The following is a 15,132-nucleotide window of genomic DNA, read 5'->3' as shown; positions in this document are numbered from 1 at the left end:
TGAGCTGGTAATTTAATTAAACACCTAAAGCGCAGGATGATGCAACGGCTGAGTGCAAAGCCCAACACTTCTTCATGAAGTGAGGAAAATTAAAAAAAACTGAGACATTCGTGAGATTAATGACAGAGTGCACGTCTTTAAATAAATTAAAAAAAAACACACCTCGATCGTGTTGTGTGAGTGTGTTGTGTCAGATAACTCAGTTTTGAGTGTGATGAAATGCCTAAACACAAAGTGCCTCACAGCGCTTTAACACTCCATTATAATGTAATCCTCCTTCTACCAAGACACTGGTGTCATTTTCCAACTTTTAGCCAATCTCTGATTGAGCTTGACTAATATGCCAAACCAGTGGACTAAGTAAACGAATCAGAGGTTCACTCATTAAACTTCACTGCTGTTTGACCGGACAAGTCTGTGCAAACTGCAGCAGTCACAAACAAAGGTGGTCTTTCTTTCAACTAAAAACACACATTTATTTTTTTTGCCACAGAAGCAAAACGACAGAATAGCTCTCAAGATACACTGACAGAGGCGGATTTCAACTGTCATAAATGTCACACAAGGCAATACAAACTAGCACCATAAACCTTAAACATACAACCTGAGGTGTGTTTTTGCACGTTGGTGTTCACTGGTATTATCACCTGATGCTGGCTTTGAGAAGATAGTTTTCATAAGTTGTTCTCACTTCTCTATAAATAAAACCTTACTTTACGTCAGCACCGTTACTTTGCTGGTAGCTTTAAATGCATCACACAAACCATAAATGACGTGTTTCTGATGCTTCCAGAATAGAAATCTGATGTTTCAAGAAAAGACTGGATGCTATAAAGAACAGCAGTAAGTAATAAAAATGATTTTAACGTTCATGCACTGGAGCCAACAACTGCTTGAAACTTAACCTGAAGCTAATGGACAAACTACAACTCAAGCATTGAAGAACTGCTTAGTGCAATTTCATGTGAGAATGTGAATTTCTACTGTCTGCACATCAATGACTGTGCGTCTTGCTTTTTTTTAAGACTAAACCTATATGCAGATGACACAGTGTATTATATATCACCTTCAAACTGCAATTCAGACCTGTTTAAAGTTAAAGCACACCTAAACATAAATTATATTATCTAGACCACCTCCAGTGCTTGTTTAAGTGTGTTTTTAAACAGTGTAAATGTGAAGAATAACCTGAGCAAAGCTGAGATTGAGGGTATCAAAATCCATCACACAGTTAATTTAATCATTCTGGTAATCATCAGCTGGTGACATTATCTTGATGTTCGTCACTCGCCGTAGCATTCATCCACACATCAAAACATTTATTGTGTTTAGCTCAAACACAACAGATTAATCTATTTTATTGCCTTGATGGATCATTACTGTGAACATATCCATGACCAGTATATCACAGTGGCCCTCTGAACGTATTTCTCACGTTACACAATGCTGTCCAGTCACACAGTGGAAGAATATTTGCAGTTGTTGCAAAGCCAGTTCCAGCATTTGCTCATTCTGTTTTATTTAAAGAGCCTCCAGTGTAGTTTCCTGAGAGTAATTGAAACATTTTATGTCCAACATTTTGCTGTGGACTCATCCACCCCGTGTTTATGCCTTACAGCGAGCAAAGTGCACGTACAACAGAATACCGCTCGTCAGAGAGGAGCCAAGTCTCCGCTCGCTGAGCCGCCCTAATCCAACTTTTCTTCTTTGTTTTGGACCAAGTTCGTTTCTGACCATCTGTTTTAATTCGTGTGTGCTGGAACCTCAAAATCTGACCTGCTGCTCTCACACATGGAGAAAATTAACAAGATTAAACCACATTACCCACACTGGCTTACTCGGGAAACTTTCTTTAAAATATTCATTTCTAAGCGGCAGGCTGGATTCAGGTGCGAGCCGCCATTTTGTTGCTATGACAGACCAGTCTGGTGCAACGGCAAAGCATATGGTTCCAGCTTCGTCTGACAGGCGAGGTGTGCAAAGATGGCGCTCCGCTTTAAGGATTAATTTGAGATTTTTCAGATATGTGCACGTTGTCGTTGCTCCTCGGAGGGCTGAGATGGGGAGAGAATATCACAAAAGCTGCAGCAATTAGTCATTTATTTGATCAATCAAAACGTTTTGATGTAATGTTTCACATCTTTGGATTCAGACTAATCACCTCATGTTGGGAGCAGTTCAATTGGGCAACTGAATGAAACCAGGCATTCTAAAACATTAGTCCACACTTTATAATCTTTCCAGAACAAACATCAGATTATTTGATAATTAACATTTATATTCTAGCCTGAGAGAATGAACGAGTGTTATGACTCACATGACTGAAAGCTTTCTTCTTTTAGACATTGTTTCTTCATGGGTCACCTTTCATTTCTTGTATTATTTTTGAGACTCTGGTTCGGACTTCCCCTCGTCGTGTCTGATTGTCATTGCCTGCCTGATGTGTTTCACTCTGCCTGAGAGCGTGACTGTCTTCACCTGGTGCTGTTGGTGGTCTTTTGTGTGTTCTGGCTGTTGGTTCGTCTGTGTTTCCATGTGGGTTGTTCTCTAGTGTCTCAGTCTGTGCTCCTGTATCCTGCTTTACACTTGCATTTTGGTCATTTGATTTTTTTGTTTATTTGTGTTGGAATAAATGAACTCCTGTTACACATACAGCCATGTCTGGTGCCTTGAGTCCTCCTCTGAGACAAATGCAATAAATTTCTGTGCCATTTTTGCCAAGATTTGGATATGTTCAACACTGTAAAATTTTTAAAAATCATTTTTTTTCAACTTTTAACATTATAAGTTTTAATATCATTATCTTAACCTCAGTATTATGCCAGTGGTTCACAGTTGTTTGGAAGGACAGCAGGGATTAATGCAGTTGTTGAAACTGAACTGACAAAATGAGCTCAATGCCAACAGTGGGAACAAAGCGGGCAAAGTTATCCTGAATGAACCAAAAGTCATATCATCCTCCTGCTGTGCAATAAAAACTCAGCTTACATGCATGAAACAGCTTTAAAGGGCAGCCAACTCATCAATTACAGTAGAAACAGAGAGACACTTAGAAACCTTAACATCATGCACCCACTGTACAACACACTGGAAAGCTATTTTTTGCATGTTTTAACATTTAAAAGCTCTCAAGGTGTTACTTTCAAGGAAAGCACTTTGTGTAAATTCAGGGAAAAACTTAAACTGTAATGTTACACACCTCCGATAAAGGGTTAAAAAACATACATATTTAAAGGAAAATCCATACTATCTATTGTTTTCCTCTGTTTCTGATGAGATAATAAACTAATTAGCTACAGACACAATAAAGATGCCATATTTCCCTCAAATTGAGGGTGAAATGATTTCGGAAAATGTCTCACGGTAAACAGGTTACCATAGCAGATGTATACAGAAAATTTCAGCTCCCAGCAAATAATCTCAACTGTGTCCTTAAAGCACATCAGTTCTCCTCAGAACATTATTGAGAAGAAATCGTCCTTATTATTTCCAGTAATCCTTTAAATCTGACGACAGGGTTGTGTGTTATCGTCATCAAGACTAACAGTGGATAAAAATCAGTCACAGCTGGCGTTAAAAGCCATTTCAGTGGTGCTGTGCAGCATCACGCTGCAAGCAGACACGACGGCAGATCGCGGGACAGCGTAATATAAGAAGCAGACCGGCTCTCATTTGTAATTACTAATAGGCCACAGTGTGATTTGTGGCTCTCCGGTGCAGCTTGTAAGACTTAAATCACCTTCAGTGCAGTGCCGATACCAGACAACACCTTTGAATCGATATTATTAAGCCACATCTGTGCCTTTCATAGGGTGGATAATTCGTGCTTTAAAGAATGACACCCCTGAGAGACCCCCTGTTCCTAAATCAAACGTGTTTCACTGCAATACAGCAAGTTTTCATAGTGTGCTCATCTCAGCCTCGACTGGAATCACAGGAGGAGCCAGACCTGCCGGCAGACCAGTTTTGACTGGGTATGTGGGGTCATTGGGATCAGTCGGCAGCCTACAGCTTGGCACATGTCTCCCTCATCTGGACGCAAGTGGAAAAGCAAGGTTAAGTAAGTACATGGGTCAATACAGAGTGCCCGGGAAAAGAAATATGAACAAAAGAAGAGATTGTGCCGCTTGCTGCTGCAGGGATGGCTAAATGAACCTCTTGGATCAGCACTCGAGGAGGCTGGCAGCTTGGAGGGAGCGCGCGCGCACACATATATACACACACACACACACACTGTGACCCCCCCCCCCCCCCCCCCCCTCCTCCCATCCCCTCCCCAATGCATGTGCAGGGTAGAAAAAAAACCGTGCATATGACTCCCATGCATGCAGCAGTGGGCTCTATCAAATCCAGGAGAGCATTTTATCTGACACGTGATGCATTATTTAGTTACTTTTCCATCTTGAGGGCTGAGACGGTCACACCCCTCACTGTTGAGAACTCAAATGGGATGATACAGAGCACCCCCCCCCCCCCCCCAACACCCCCACCACCACCATCATCCTCTGCTAAAAAGGGGGGGCTCTCATCTTCCACTGTGCTCGCGCACGCCACACACATCAATCAGGCTATCTCTGTCGGGATCTTTCACTGTGGACATGTGAGCATGTGAATGATCCCATTTCCAGACAATCTGGGTCCGATTATACTGAACTTTCACGTGACATGACGGGAGATATGCAGCCATTTGTGAAGGATGAAATTGCCCCCACAGATCACAGGAGCAAACATAGAGGAGGGGGGTGGGGGGGTGGGGGGGTAATGCCATGCAATTGGAAAAAAAAAAATCTGCACCATCGCACAGGCAGACAGCAGAAATCATCAGCTATGTGCGGCACAAGATATATTGCACTTCAACTCACCTTGAGCGGCCGTTCCTCTGGTGCTGAATACACTTGCTATCAGAGTGGCCACATACCAAATCATAGTACTATTGCCGACCAGCTATTACCACGCAAAGTGCCCCGTTCAACCAATCTCTCATATTCGACCTTGCACCTCCGCGGTCTCTCTAGCAGAAGCCCCTGCTCATATCCTTATTTTCTCTCCTTCTTCCCTTCCCTCCCCCGTCCTTCCATCCGCATCCTCTCCCGAACAGACAGAGCACCTGCACCGCCGCGCTTGTAGTAGACGGAGCCGTTTTTACGAGCGCATAGTGAAACCAAGTGTGAGAATGCAGCCACAGGTCCGCCTCTGCCGTCAGTGGATTGGCTGCTGATTGAGGCTTTGGGGCGTGTATTGGTCCTCCTCACGCCTTACGCACGGGAATGACAGGAGAAGCGGCCGTGTGCGCCGATTCAAGGTGAGTTGGAGCGTGCCGTAGTAGTGGAGCCGCAGTATCATGCGCACTGACGGAGACGCCGTGTCCACATCCCTTAAACACCTCTCCTAAAGTGGCCCCACGTGCACCATCACCCATTCAGCCTTTTCTCTCTCTCGCTCTCTGTTTCATGTCCCTCATATCAATATCGGGCCCCCCAGCAGCCCTCTCTGCTGCAGGGCGGCTGTATCTCTAGCGGAGGGGAGAGGGGGGTCTCTGTCGGAGGGTCTGTGACTCATCCATAGCCCTGGGCTGTTGTCATGTCGCTGTCGCCGACATTAAACGCTCCTTTTCTCCCCCGCCGTGTCTGGCTGAGTGTGATGGGTGTGGCGGTACATACAGCACCGCGGTCCTCCGGCGCGCCTGCTTTTTTCCTCGACGGCGGCGCGTCGCGGCTGCGGCTCCGCCGCGCCGCTGCCCACTGCGCACTACGGCGAGCCCTGATGCCTCTGGCTCTGTTTTCTACATGCATGACCACAGAGGATTCAGAACGGCCGTGTGCGCCTCCGGCTGCTCCACATCAGCTCACATTTCACCCGAATAGCGGCGCGGCCGCGCTGCGCACCGGCCGGGCGGCAGCTGCTGCGGCGCACCGGGGGAGGGACGACCGCGCTGCGTGTGACTGAGAGATGCTCAGTCTGGGATCGTTTTGTTCAAATCTTCTGCTTCATTTTTGTCTCGACATTACTGTCTGTCTCCCCTCCTCCTCCTTTTTTTTTTTTTTTTATTGCGTACTGAAATAAGGTCTGACATAAAGGAAAATCTAGAAATGTGCCAATACATCAAACATGATCACATCTGCTCCTAACCCTAACCATTACCCAGTTAATGAATATTGTCATCAATTAATTTAATCGTCTTCCAAAGCAAACATGTCCTGCAGTTTCATAGTCCCAACAAATAACTCCAACAGGGTGAACACTACCAAATATATTTCTTTGTTGTTTCAAATATGATGATGACAAACTGTATAAATACAAGGTTCCGTCTCATCAACCAAGGTCATGACATTTGTTAGAGCTGTGTCAGCATAGGCAGATGAGTGGTTCTTTAATGAAACAGTTATAAAAATGATAGAAAAAAGAGCTAGATGTCATTTAAACTTGTGTTTTTTTCTTTAATTTGAGTTCTGCTTTTGATTCACACATCAGGTCTTTAAAAACTAATTAGATTGAAGAGGAAAACAGCAGCTCTGGCTCAGGTGATTGAGTGTGGCGTCTTCCAGCCCTAAAGTTTGATTTCCATCAAACAGTGAACATGAACGATGTAATAATGAAATCAGTTTACCTGTGTGACATTTGCAACTTCTCCACAGTGCTCCAAAATGACGAGGCTGGTGTCAGATCACAACCTCTCAATGCGTGTTTGCCAGACATTCAGTGTTTGTTACAAAAGAGTGAAATCTGGATGGATCATGTTTCCTTTTCCTGCCGAAAATGTTGCAACTGAAGAGTCTCGATCCACAGCAGCTTCACACACCTATAGGAGAGGCGGCAGCTGCTCCTCTCACAGCAGGTCACTCTGTGCCATTTGCACGTCTCCCTGCTAGCAGCTATAAGTGTGAGACCTGGTGTTGGGAGCTAAAGAAAAACCTCCTTTAACAAGTATTATGCCTCACAGAGAGCAGCATATAGCTGCACAGCAAGCTTTCAAACATCATGAATTATGAATCCTATTGTTAAAAAGCTGTGAAACAGGGAGTCCCTGTTCAGCCGTTTTAAACTCTTCTCCATGGAGACAGGCACATGAGGCAATAGCTGGTTGTCAAGGGCCAGACTGTTGGGAAGGTGGAGCATCCGTCAGACCTGCAGGTTCTCGCTGTGCAGCGCGGCAGAACAAGGTCATGTTACCGGCGAACCCCCTGCAACCCGCACCTAAAGTTACAGAAGTGCTGACACCAACACACTGTAGGCCTTCAGTGGCCTGAGCCCCGCTCGGTGACTGTCTTTCCACTGTCACACACACGCACACACATGCACATATAGTATTGGCTTCAGAAGACCACGGGAGCGATTGCCTTTCTTCTTTTTCCACACTGAGTCTGATTTTCTGTAAACCAGAGCAGAGGGAAGATAACAGTTCGGATAATCTCTTATATAATACCAATACTATTAGTTTTACAGCTCTGCTAGGGAAGACTGCATGTCTGCTGCTAAAGGGCAGGGAAGGGAAGATGAAATGTTTCTACATATAAATTACAGCGGGGAGCAGTGGAGCTACCCAGAAGGATTACACACTGTGGAAAACTCTTATATCCCTTGTTAAACGTTTGATTAATAAGATTTCTTTTTAACTGCGCCAGTTGTTTGTACTTGGAACAGCCTGTCATTGATCAGATGAAGGATATCCCAATAATGAGTCCACCCTGCTGTTTTTACACTTAAAGCTTCTGCAGACACGAGCAGTTTTACTTCTGCATCTCTTCATTTTGCAGGGAAATTTCACAAAGTTTCACTCAAGCAACTGCTTGAGGTCCCAATAAGCAATACTTAACAGCAAACAGAAGAGATCATAAGAAATACTGTACGAAACAAAACAACCATATGAGGCAGAACTCCTCTGATCTCCAGCAGTCTCCTGACCCTTTGGAGAAGGCTGACCCAAAGCTAAACCTCAACCTCGTCCACAGATCACAGCCAAATATTGATGCATCAGCGCTGCCGATCTAATGATCTAATGCAACAGCCACGTCTTACTGCAGTAGAAAATTTGGTCTTGATACCTGAGTTTATGTTGCAAATACTGTGTCTGCACTTCTGCTTGTTAAGGATTTTTATGGGTTTTATTCTTCTATTGTTTTATTTGCACTTCTCAGGTTATAGCTTTGTTTTATTTTATTCACTAAACAGAATAAAATACAACAGAGGATTTATGCTCCGTAATAAATGTTGAGTTACTTGTCTGTCAGGTACTTTTCCAGAAAAAATGGGGGGTTGAAAAATTCCTAGATATTTGTCTTTGAGTGGAGCACGCTTGGATATTTTTAGGGTCACTATCCAGTGGGATCATTTCCATCTGTCACCACTGTGAGCAGGCAGCTTCCTGATGCTCACAACTGTGACTACTTTATTCTACCTCTTCTGAAGCACAAGAATGAAAACCTAAAAAAAGACCGCAGTTTAAGCCTCACTAATCCTCCACGCTCACTGAAAATCCCAGCAAATTCTTGAACTGCTCCTTTATCTCCATGTAGTGGAAATCCGTACATCAGTGAGAGTGTGCGAAGGCCCGAACGCTCCCACAGGCCGGGATGCTTTAGTGACAGAGACATATGGGTGTGTGTACTCCGAGGGCCCCATCCAGCATCAGTCAGTCAGCCTGCAGCTCACTAACCTGCCGGCAACCAAACGAGACACCCAGCGCTCCGGCTGCTGAACAGATGTTCTGCTGCATGTCTGTTTATGGTGTTTCCTCTGCGCTGCATGTCCTTCCTCTGCTACCCTCCTTTAGAGCATCATTCATCCGTTTGGCCAGTAGTGGTCAGCAGTGTTTTACACAAGAGACCAGCTCTGCCTCTCTGTTACTGCCTGTAAAGCCAATGCTGGTTTAGTCTCTCTACTTTATTCATGTCACTGAAGATGAATTAAAGGCTTGTAAGAGATCCTGCTGCCCATGGAGAAATTAACATAAAGTGACACCAGTAGTAAAAAATAAAACCATCTTCTTATCTTCATAGAAAGTAAAAGCTGCACCATGAAGTCAGATCAAAAAAGAAATTCAACTGCTAACTGATCTTTTACAAGCAAAGTGATCCATTAAGACAAACAGCATGAATAATGAACGACACGACATACCGGTAAATCTAAGTTTAAACCTCCTAATTTGACACACAGCAGCTTTTAATCACTTCTATGCAAGAACACTGACAGATCATTGATTGAAAAATAAATTCTTTAAAAAATGCTTTAGAAGTCTGATTAGTTATCTATATTAGTTATATACACACACACACACACACACACACACACACACATATATATATATATATATATATATATATATGAATCTTTTTGAAATTCTGCAAAAACTGCAAATTTTTTGGGAAATCTTTAAACTATGATAAACAGTACATCAAATATATCATCTTCTATTCATCTTCATCTTCTATTCTGCTGTATGAAATTCCAGATGTTGCGTATGATTGAAAGTAGGTTGTTAGTCCATCACAAAGTATTGTTTTACTTAGTATTCATAATTTCCTAGATTTTTTTGTCCCTTAATAATGTGTACTGTGCTGGCTTAACATTGTTTAATTATAATAATAATATGAAAAAAAAGCTGGTCAAAGCATGTTTTACTACCAAACAGGAGTTGAACTCCTTGTACAAGTGTACACAATTTTTTTATACAACCTGACATCAATCTTTCAACAGATGTTGATATCTAAATATCAGAAACTGAAACAAAACCTAAATCCAATCCGGAATACAACAAACTTTTTGAAATCCCCCCCCCCCCCCCCCCCCCCCCCCAAAAAAAAAAAAAAAAAGAATAAATAAATAAAATAATGGAATGGAAAATGGAACTAAAGACAATAAATCATTGGGAAGGTAGTCCCTCAGACAGGAGAAAACAGCTACCAAAGCAGAAGAAACAAACTCACATCTTCTTCTCAACTGATTCCTGAACACCACAGCTCCCAGACCTTGCTCAAGGGTGAAACCACCGATTCTCAACATGCTGTTCAGCTCAGCTTGTCTAAAGCAATTTCATGAAATGACATCTTCTCCTTATTAATTCCGCTCACTTCTCCTGTTTTCTTTGGCCGGTTGTAACGTGACAGACCTGAGGGAAGGTTTTCTTTTGAGGCCTCATTTTCTCCCACGAAAATCCATCAATCGCTTATTGAAATCCCACTGCCACACATGGAAACACTGCAGGTTTATTGTAGTTCTCTTACAACCTGGCTGTAAAGAAGAAGGTTGGATTTGTCCACTGTGGGAACCACCAGGACGAGCAATCAGGTGTTCGGGGCTTTGCTCAGTTATATCCTTCTCTCTGCTAGAGGGGGCAAATTTTCTCTTTTGTACATAAAGACTGTAAAGAATGTGTGGGGAATAAGACAAAGGGTGCAAAATAACGTATAAACAGAAAACACTAGAGACAATGGGAAGGGGAGTTTATGGAAACATTACAAGTTAAAGGATAAGTTCGCTTTAAACAGTTTTCACATTGTTTATAGAATCAAGTAGAACAATATACTCGCCCAGAAGGGTTTTCTGATCCAAACAATGCGTCGGGAGAAATTTAGATCCAAAATCGAGCTGCAGACATTCGTATACTGTTAGCCAATGGGGCATGTGTGGCGCCGGCTCCCAAAACGGCTTTAATCGTCCAAAAACTCATTAGTTTCACCAATATTTCATCATGGTCCTCTCACCCCACTCCTCCACCACAGCCCGGTGTCGCAAAATACCTGCTGTTGTAGTTTTACAGATCTCTGAAGTGAATACGGTGATCAGGATGTAAACTGAAGTACATTCACCAAGAGACACAGTAGGTGGCGCTGTGCACCTAGGCTGTTGGTCGCCACCCGCTCCAAAGAAGAAGAAGAAGGTGTTTGCAGTTCAGAGATCTTCGCCAAGCAGCTCGATTTTGGATCTAAATTTCTCCCGAAGCACTGTTTGGATCAGAAAACCCTTTTGGGTGAGTATATTGTTCTACTTGGTTCTATAAACAATGTGAAAACTGTTTAAACCGACCGTATCCTTTAAAAGAGCATTAAACAAAAAAAGAAAGACACCAAGGACTTAAGAAGACATAACAGTACAAACAGGAAACACATGGAATAAGATGGGAATCCAACATGAGCAACATACAGTCTGAAAGAACATGAAAACACAAAACAAGGAAAAACACAAAGTAAATGCAAGGTTGTAAAAATGTAGAACTTGAGGAGTCAGGAGAGGCCATGAGTTTATAAAGCTGAAATGAAAGCAGCAGATTAAATGTTGAATAAAATGTCTAATTCCAGGACTGAGAGCTGACTGGATCTCTGTGAAGCAGCAGATGTGAATGGCACATGCAGCGTGTTGGCAGCCGAGCTCTGGGCCTCAAAGTCACTTTGATTCTCCGCAGCGCGCCTCACATGAGAATCACTTGTCATGTTTGGTGGTCATCAGAGGAGTCTGTGAACAACCCGCCCAACCGCTGAATCTGTGGGGTGAATATAGGAGTGAAGCACCGTTTTTCCCCCCATTTGTTTTTGTCCTCAGTAGTGAACTGACTCTAAAATATGCCCTTTACATTGGATACAACCTCATATTCTTTTCCTCCTCGTCCTATATCTGATGGTGGGCGGGAGCTGGTGGAGCCTGTTTCAGCAGTGATGCACCATGCTGCAAAGCAGAAATAGTGCAAGAGGATGTAGAATAACACAGCACAGTAGAAATCTGGTTTTTGCCTCCGAATTTCACAGATCTCAATCTCATCAAGCATCGTTACGATGCACAAATGAGACCAGTCCATCGAGAGTCCATCCACCCAGAGTTTCCAGGATTTAAAAGTAGCCAACACTATTATTCATTTGGAAGACATCCTGAGGTGTAGCCAGGTCCACACCTCCACCAGTCAGACTAGTTCCATTTGGCTGAGTGATGATGTATTTTCCCTGGATTAGGTTCTTGATATGACTGTTTGGATACATTTATGGTTTAAATTTAGGTAATTTATGGTTGCCATGGTTATGGATCTGGATTGCTATTGTTAATCCAATTAAGATACTTAGTTTTTACAGCACAAGTACCCCCGTCCCGTTTCAGCATTTCAGCTGATGGTGTCTGAATGAACACTGTGGGAGCCAAGTTATGTAAATTCATGTTTTAAGTTAATAAGTAAGCACAATTCACTTTTTTTTTTTTTAGAGTTAAGTTCATTGAATAAATAATTTAAGAAAATATTGTTAAAATGCTGTTTAAGATTGATTTGGTTTAATTCATGTTTATTTGAAAGATAATTACATTTAAAAGACAGTGTTTTATTATTGTATTTTGGTTGGAGTAAAATAGGTTACTTCCGCTTTAAGAAGGATGAAAAAACGCTGCATGCAGAGAGCAGGCATAGAAGAGAATTGAGGAAGTTGGAACTGAAGTAATTAAGGACTGAGCCACATGGTTTTCTTACCTTAGAATTGTTTATTGTTTAGGAAGACTTAGATTGGAATACTCCTGTAAGAAGAAATAACGAACTGTGGATTAAAGACTTTGTTTTTTCATTTTTACACCTGAGTGCTGTGGAAGTTTTTTCCTACTCATATAAACATTCACGAGTAAGCCAAGGCTATTGGATTCTGAACCCAACAAACACCAAAGCATCTTACAAGTTTGTTTTAGTTTTTTCAAATAAACCCTTTGTTTTGAGGAATGGAGGGCATGTACCATGATGAATTCAATCAGTCTGAAAGAAGTTTTCAGACTTTGTATGTCAGCAGACGTGTTGGTGTAAGCAAAAAGTTATTTTTTCCCCCTATTAAGCACAAAAAAAGTTAAGTTAAACTACATGATAACTAAAAACCCATTGGATTTATATGAACATTTTTTTCTCCACTTAGAGACAACAAACAAAACACTTCCTGAAACAGTCTGAACAGGGTTTAAAATCAAAAAACATTTCTTTTACCTGGAATATAGCTTATCCTCATGCGTCAAGGGCCGGCATCCTGCATGTTTTCGGTCTCTCCCAATTGTAACACAACTGGATGAACTGAAGGGCTCCTGACTGGGCTTCTAGACCATAGATATCTTATAGAACACTTGATGCCTTACGGCAGAGTCCACAACGTCCGCAGAGGTCGGCCATCTTTGTATGGGAGAGGTGTCAGAGTTTCTGTGGAACACAATGTAAGGTTGGTGATCTGTGCAGACGTTTATACTCTTATTTCACTGAAAATTTTCAATGGAACATCTTAAAGCACTATAAGGCAATTACTGTTGTGACTCTGAGTTATATAATAATTGATTGATCTTGAGATTCACTCAGTTGCCTTTTCTTTGTTTACTTATATTGTGACTGTAATTCCATTATTTGACTTGAGACTTTCTGAGCTCCTTTTATAAATTTTACAAAGCCTAATTCTGTATTTTTTTAACAATGTGTTTTCTGGTGCACTATTTCATGTTTAAATAATCTGTTGGGGTACATTATACATTCACAATAGATTTAATAATGTGGAAGATTACTGTTTAATGTTATATATTAATAGATATAATATAATATATGCAATATAATGAGGTTCATGAGATTTAAGTATTTCTGAAGTTTCAGGTGGGTAAATTGTTTATCTTCAGCCTCCACTGCAGCCCTGCCACATCTTAAAATATTTCCATACAAAACTAAAAATATGGACATGTATGGTTTATCTAAATTATTCATAAGTGCTATAAATATATCTCAGTTTAAGGATTTGAACATGGAGCCTAATATGAAGAATATTATGAATGTTAAGGATATGATATATATTTATTATATATATTTAGGGCATGCCATGCTCATCAAACATATGTCATGTCATTAACAGAGATTTGATGTTTATAACAAACCAAACCGTTTGAAAATCGGTTGAAATTTGAGCAAGTTGTTAAACAGTTCATGTCTCATCAAGACAATGTAATGAGCGAGCGAGATTCCCGTACAAAGATGGAAGACCTCTGCGGACGTCTGACTTCATTGGCCGACAGCGGTGCCGAGGCATCTAGAGTTCCGAGATATCTATAGTTGCGTTCACGATGGCAAAGCCAGAGGTAGACGGAGCTAGACAAAGTAGACGGCGCAGCCGTGGGGTGGAGTTGTAAGTCTGCCTCCAACTCTGACAACCCTATGGTTCTCCATGTTTGGTTTCTCATGACTCCCACCGTGGGGGGTGTTTATTTATGCAAATGAAGTGTGTTATCATTGATGACGAGTGGGCTCGGGTCCAATCCCCTGCCTGTATGAAACAGAGAGGTGGGCCAGGTAGCCGCAGTGAGTTGCTCTCGAGCAGCTCACAGCGGCTCCTCTGAGACCGATCTCGTTTAGGTCTCACGAGTTTTCGATGCCCTACGTAGGTCCTACGTATCAGTGACGCCGGGCCAAATCTGGGCGGGGCGGCTCAAAAGTCTTAAAAGTCTGCCTCTGGCTTTTTCACGTCGAACGCACCTTATGTTCTAGACTAGCTGGATGTTTTGTAGCCTCGTGAACCAGCCCTGCCCACTCCTCATCTACATTTGGATTTAGTAGCTGGGGTGGGTTTGGGGGCAAGCCAATACGAACTCCATGCAGGGGGCGTTGGTTACTCCTTTGACTGACAACGCACTTCAGAAAATCAGCGCTTCAAAACAAATACGTCATCAAAATGCATTAGTGTCTCTAAGAGTTAGCTTTAGCTCCTTAGCTTTAGCTTCTCTACATGCAAAGACACGCAAAACGTCTTTTTCTGTTAGAAACTCACCAGGCGCAGACTCTTGCTCTTGTTTGATTGTTGTAATACTTGGTATTTTGGCTGTAACTCTACTTATTGCAGCTTTCAGACGATGGTTAAAGTCCGTAATCTCCGCTATGCTCGGTGATGACGTCACTTCCGGTTTAGCCGCTGGAATTTACCAAAAAAAATAATTGAAAACAAAAAGCAGCAACGCTGATGGGCTCGGCCGTTTCATGGCCGAGCCGCATTCTCTTTCTATTGTGTTGTCCCCAGACCCACCCCAGCTGCTAATTCCAAATGTGGATGTGGAGTGGGCGGGGCTGGCTCACGAGGCAAGATGTTTTGGACATCAACATGAGATTCCGGTGAGATGAGGTTTCCCATGCACCCTGAACGCACCATGGTGCTGCTAGTG

The 15,132-nt window shown here is 42.4% G+C and overlaps 1 protein-coding gene across 4 annotated transcripts in view; it reads right to left on the bottom strand.

Moving 5' to 3' along the window:
• The window catches only part of igsf9ba (immunoglobulin superfamily, member 9Ba), a 76,728-nt gene extending 71,563 nt beyond the window's left edge, over positions 1-5,165 (bottom strand). For all 4 annotated transcript variants that reach the window (XM_030109086.1, XM_030109087.1, XM_030109088.1 and 1 more), the window contains exon 1: positions 4,863-5,165. In XM_030109086.1, the coding sequence (XP_029964946.1) occupies positions 4,863-4,926 (64 nt within the window). In that variant the 5' untranslated portion in view covers positions 4,927-5,165. The remainder of the gene's footprint in view (positions 1-4,862) is intronic.
• Between the last annotated feature and the right edge of the window lie 9,967 nt (positions 5,166-15,132).

This window comes from Salarias fasciatus, chromosome 14, assembly GCF_902148845.1.
Source record: "Salarias fasciatus chromosome 14, fSalaFa1.1, whole genome shotgun sequence".
Classification (NCBI taxonomy): Eukaryota; Metazoa; Chordata; class Actinopteri; order Blenniiformes; family Blenniidae; genus Salarias; species Salarias fasciatus.
The sequence above is the reverse complement of the archived record's forward strand: the minus strand, read 5'-3'. Positions and strand labels throughout refer to the sequence as shown.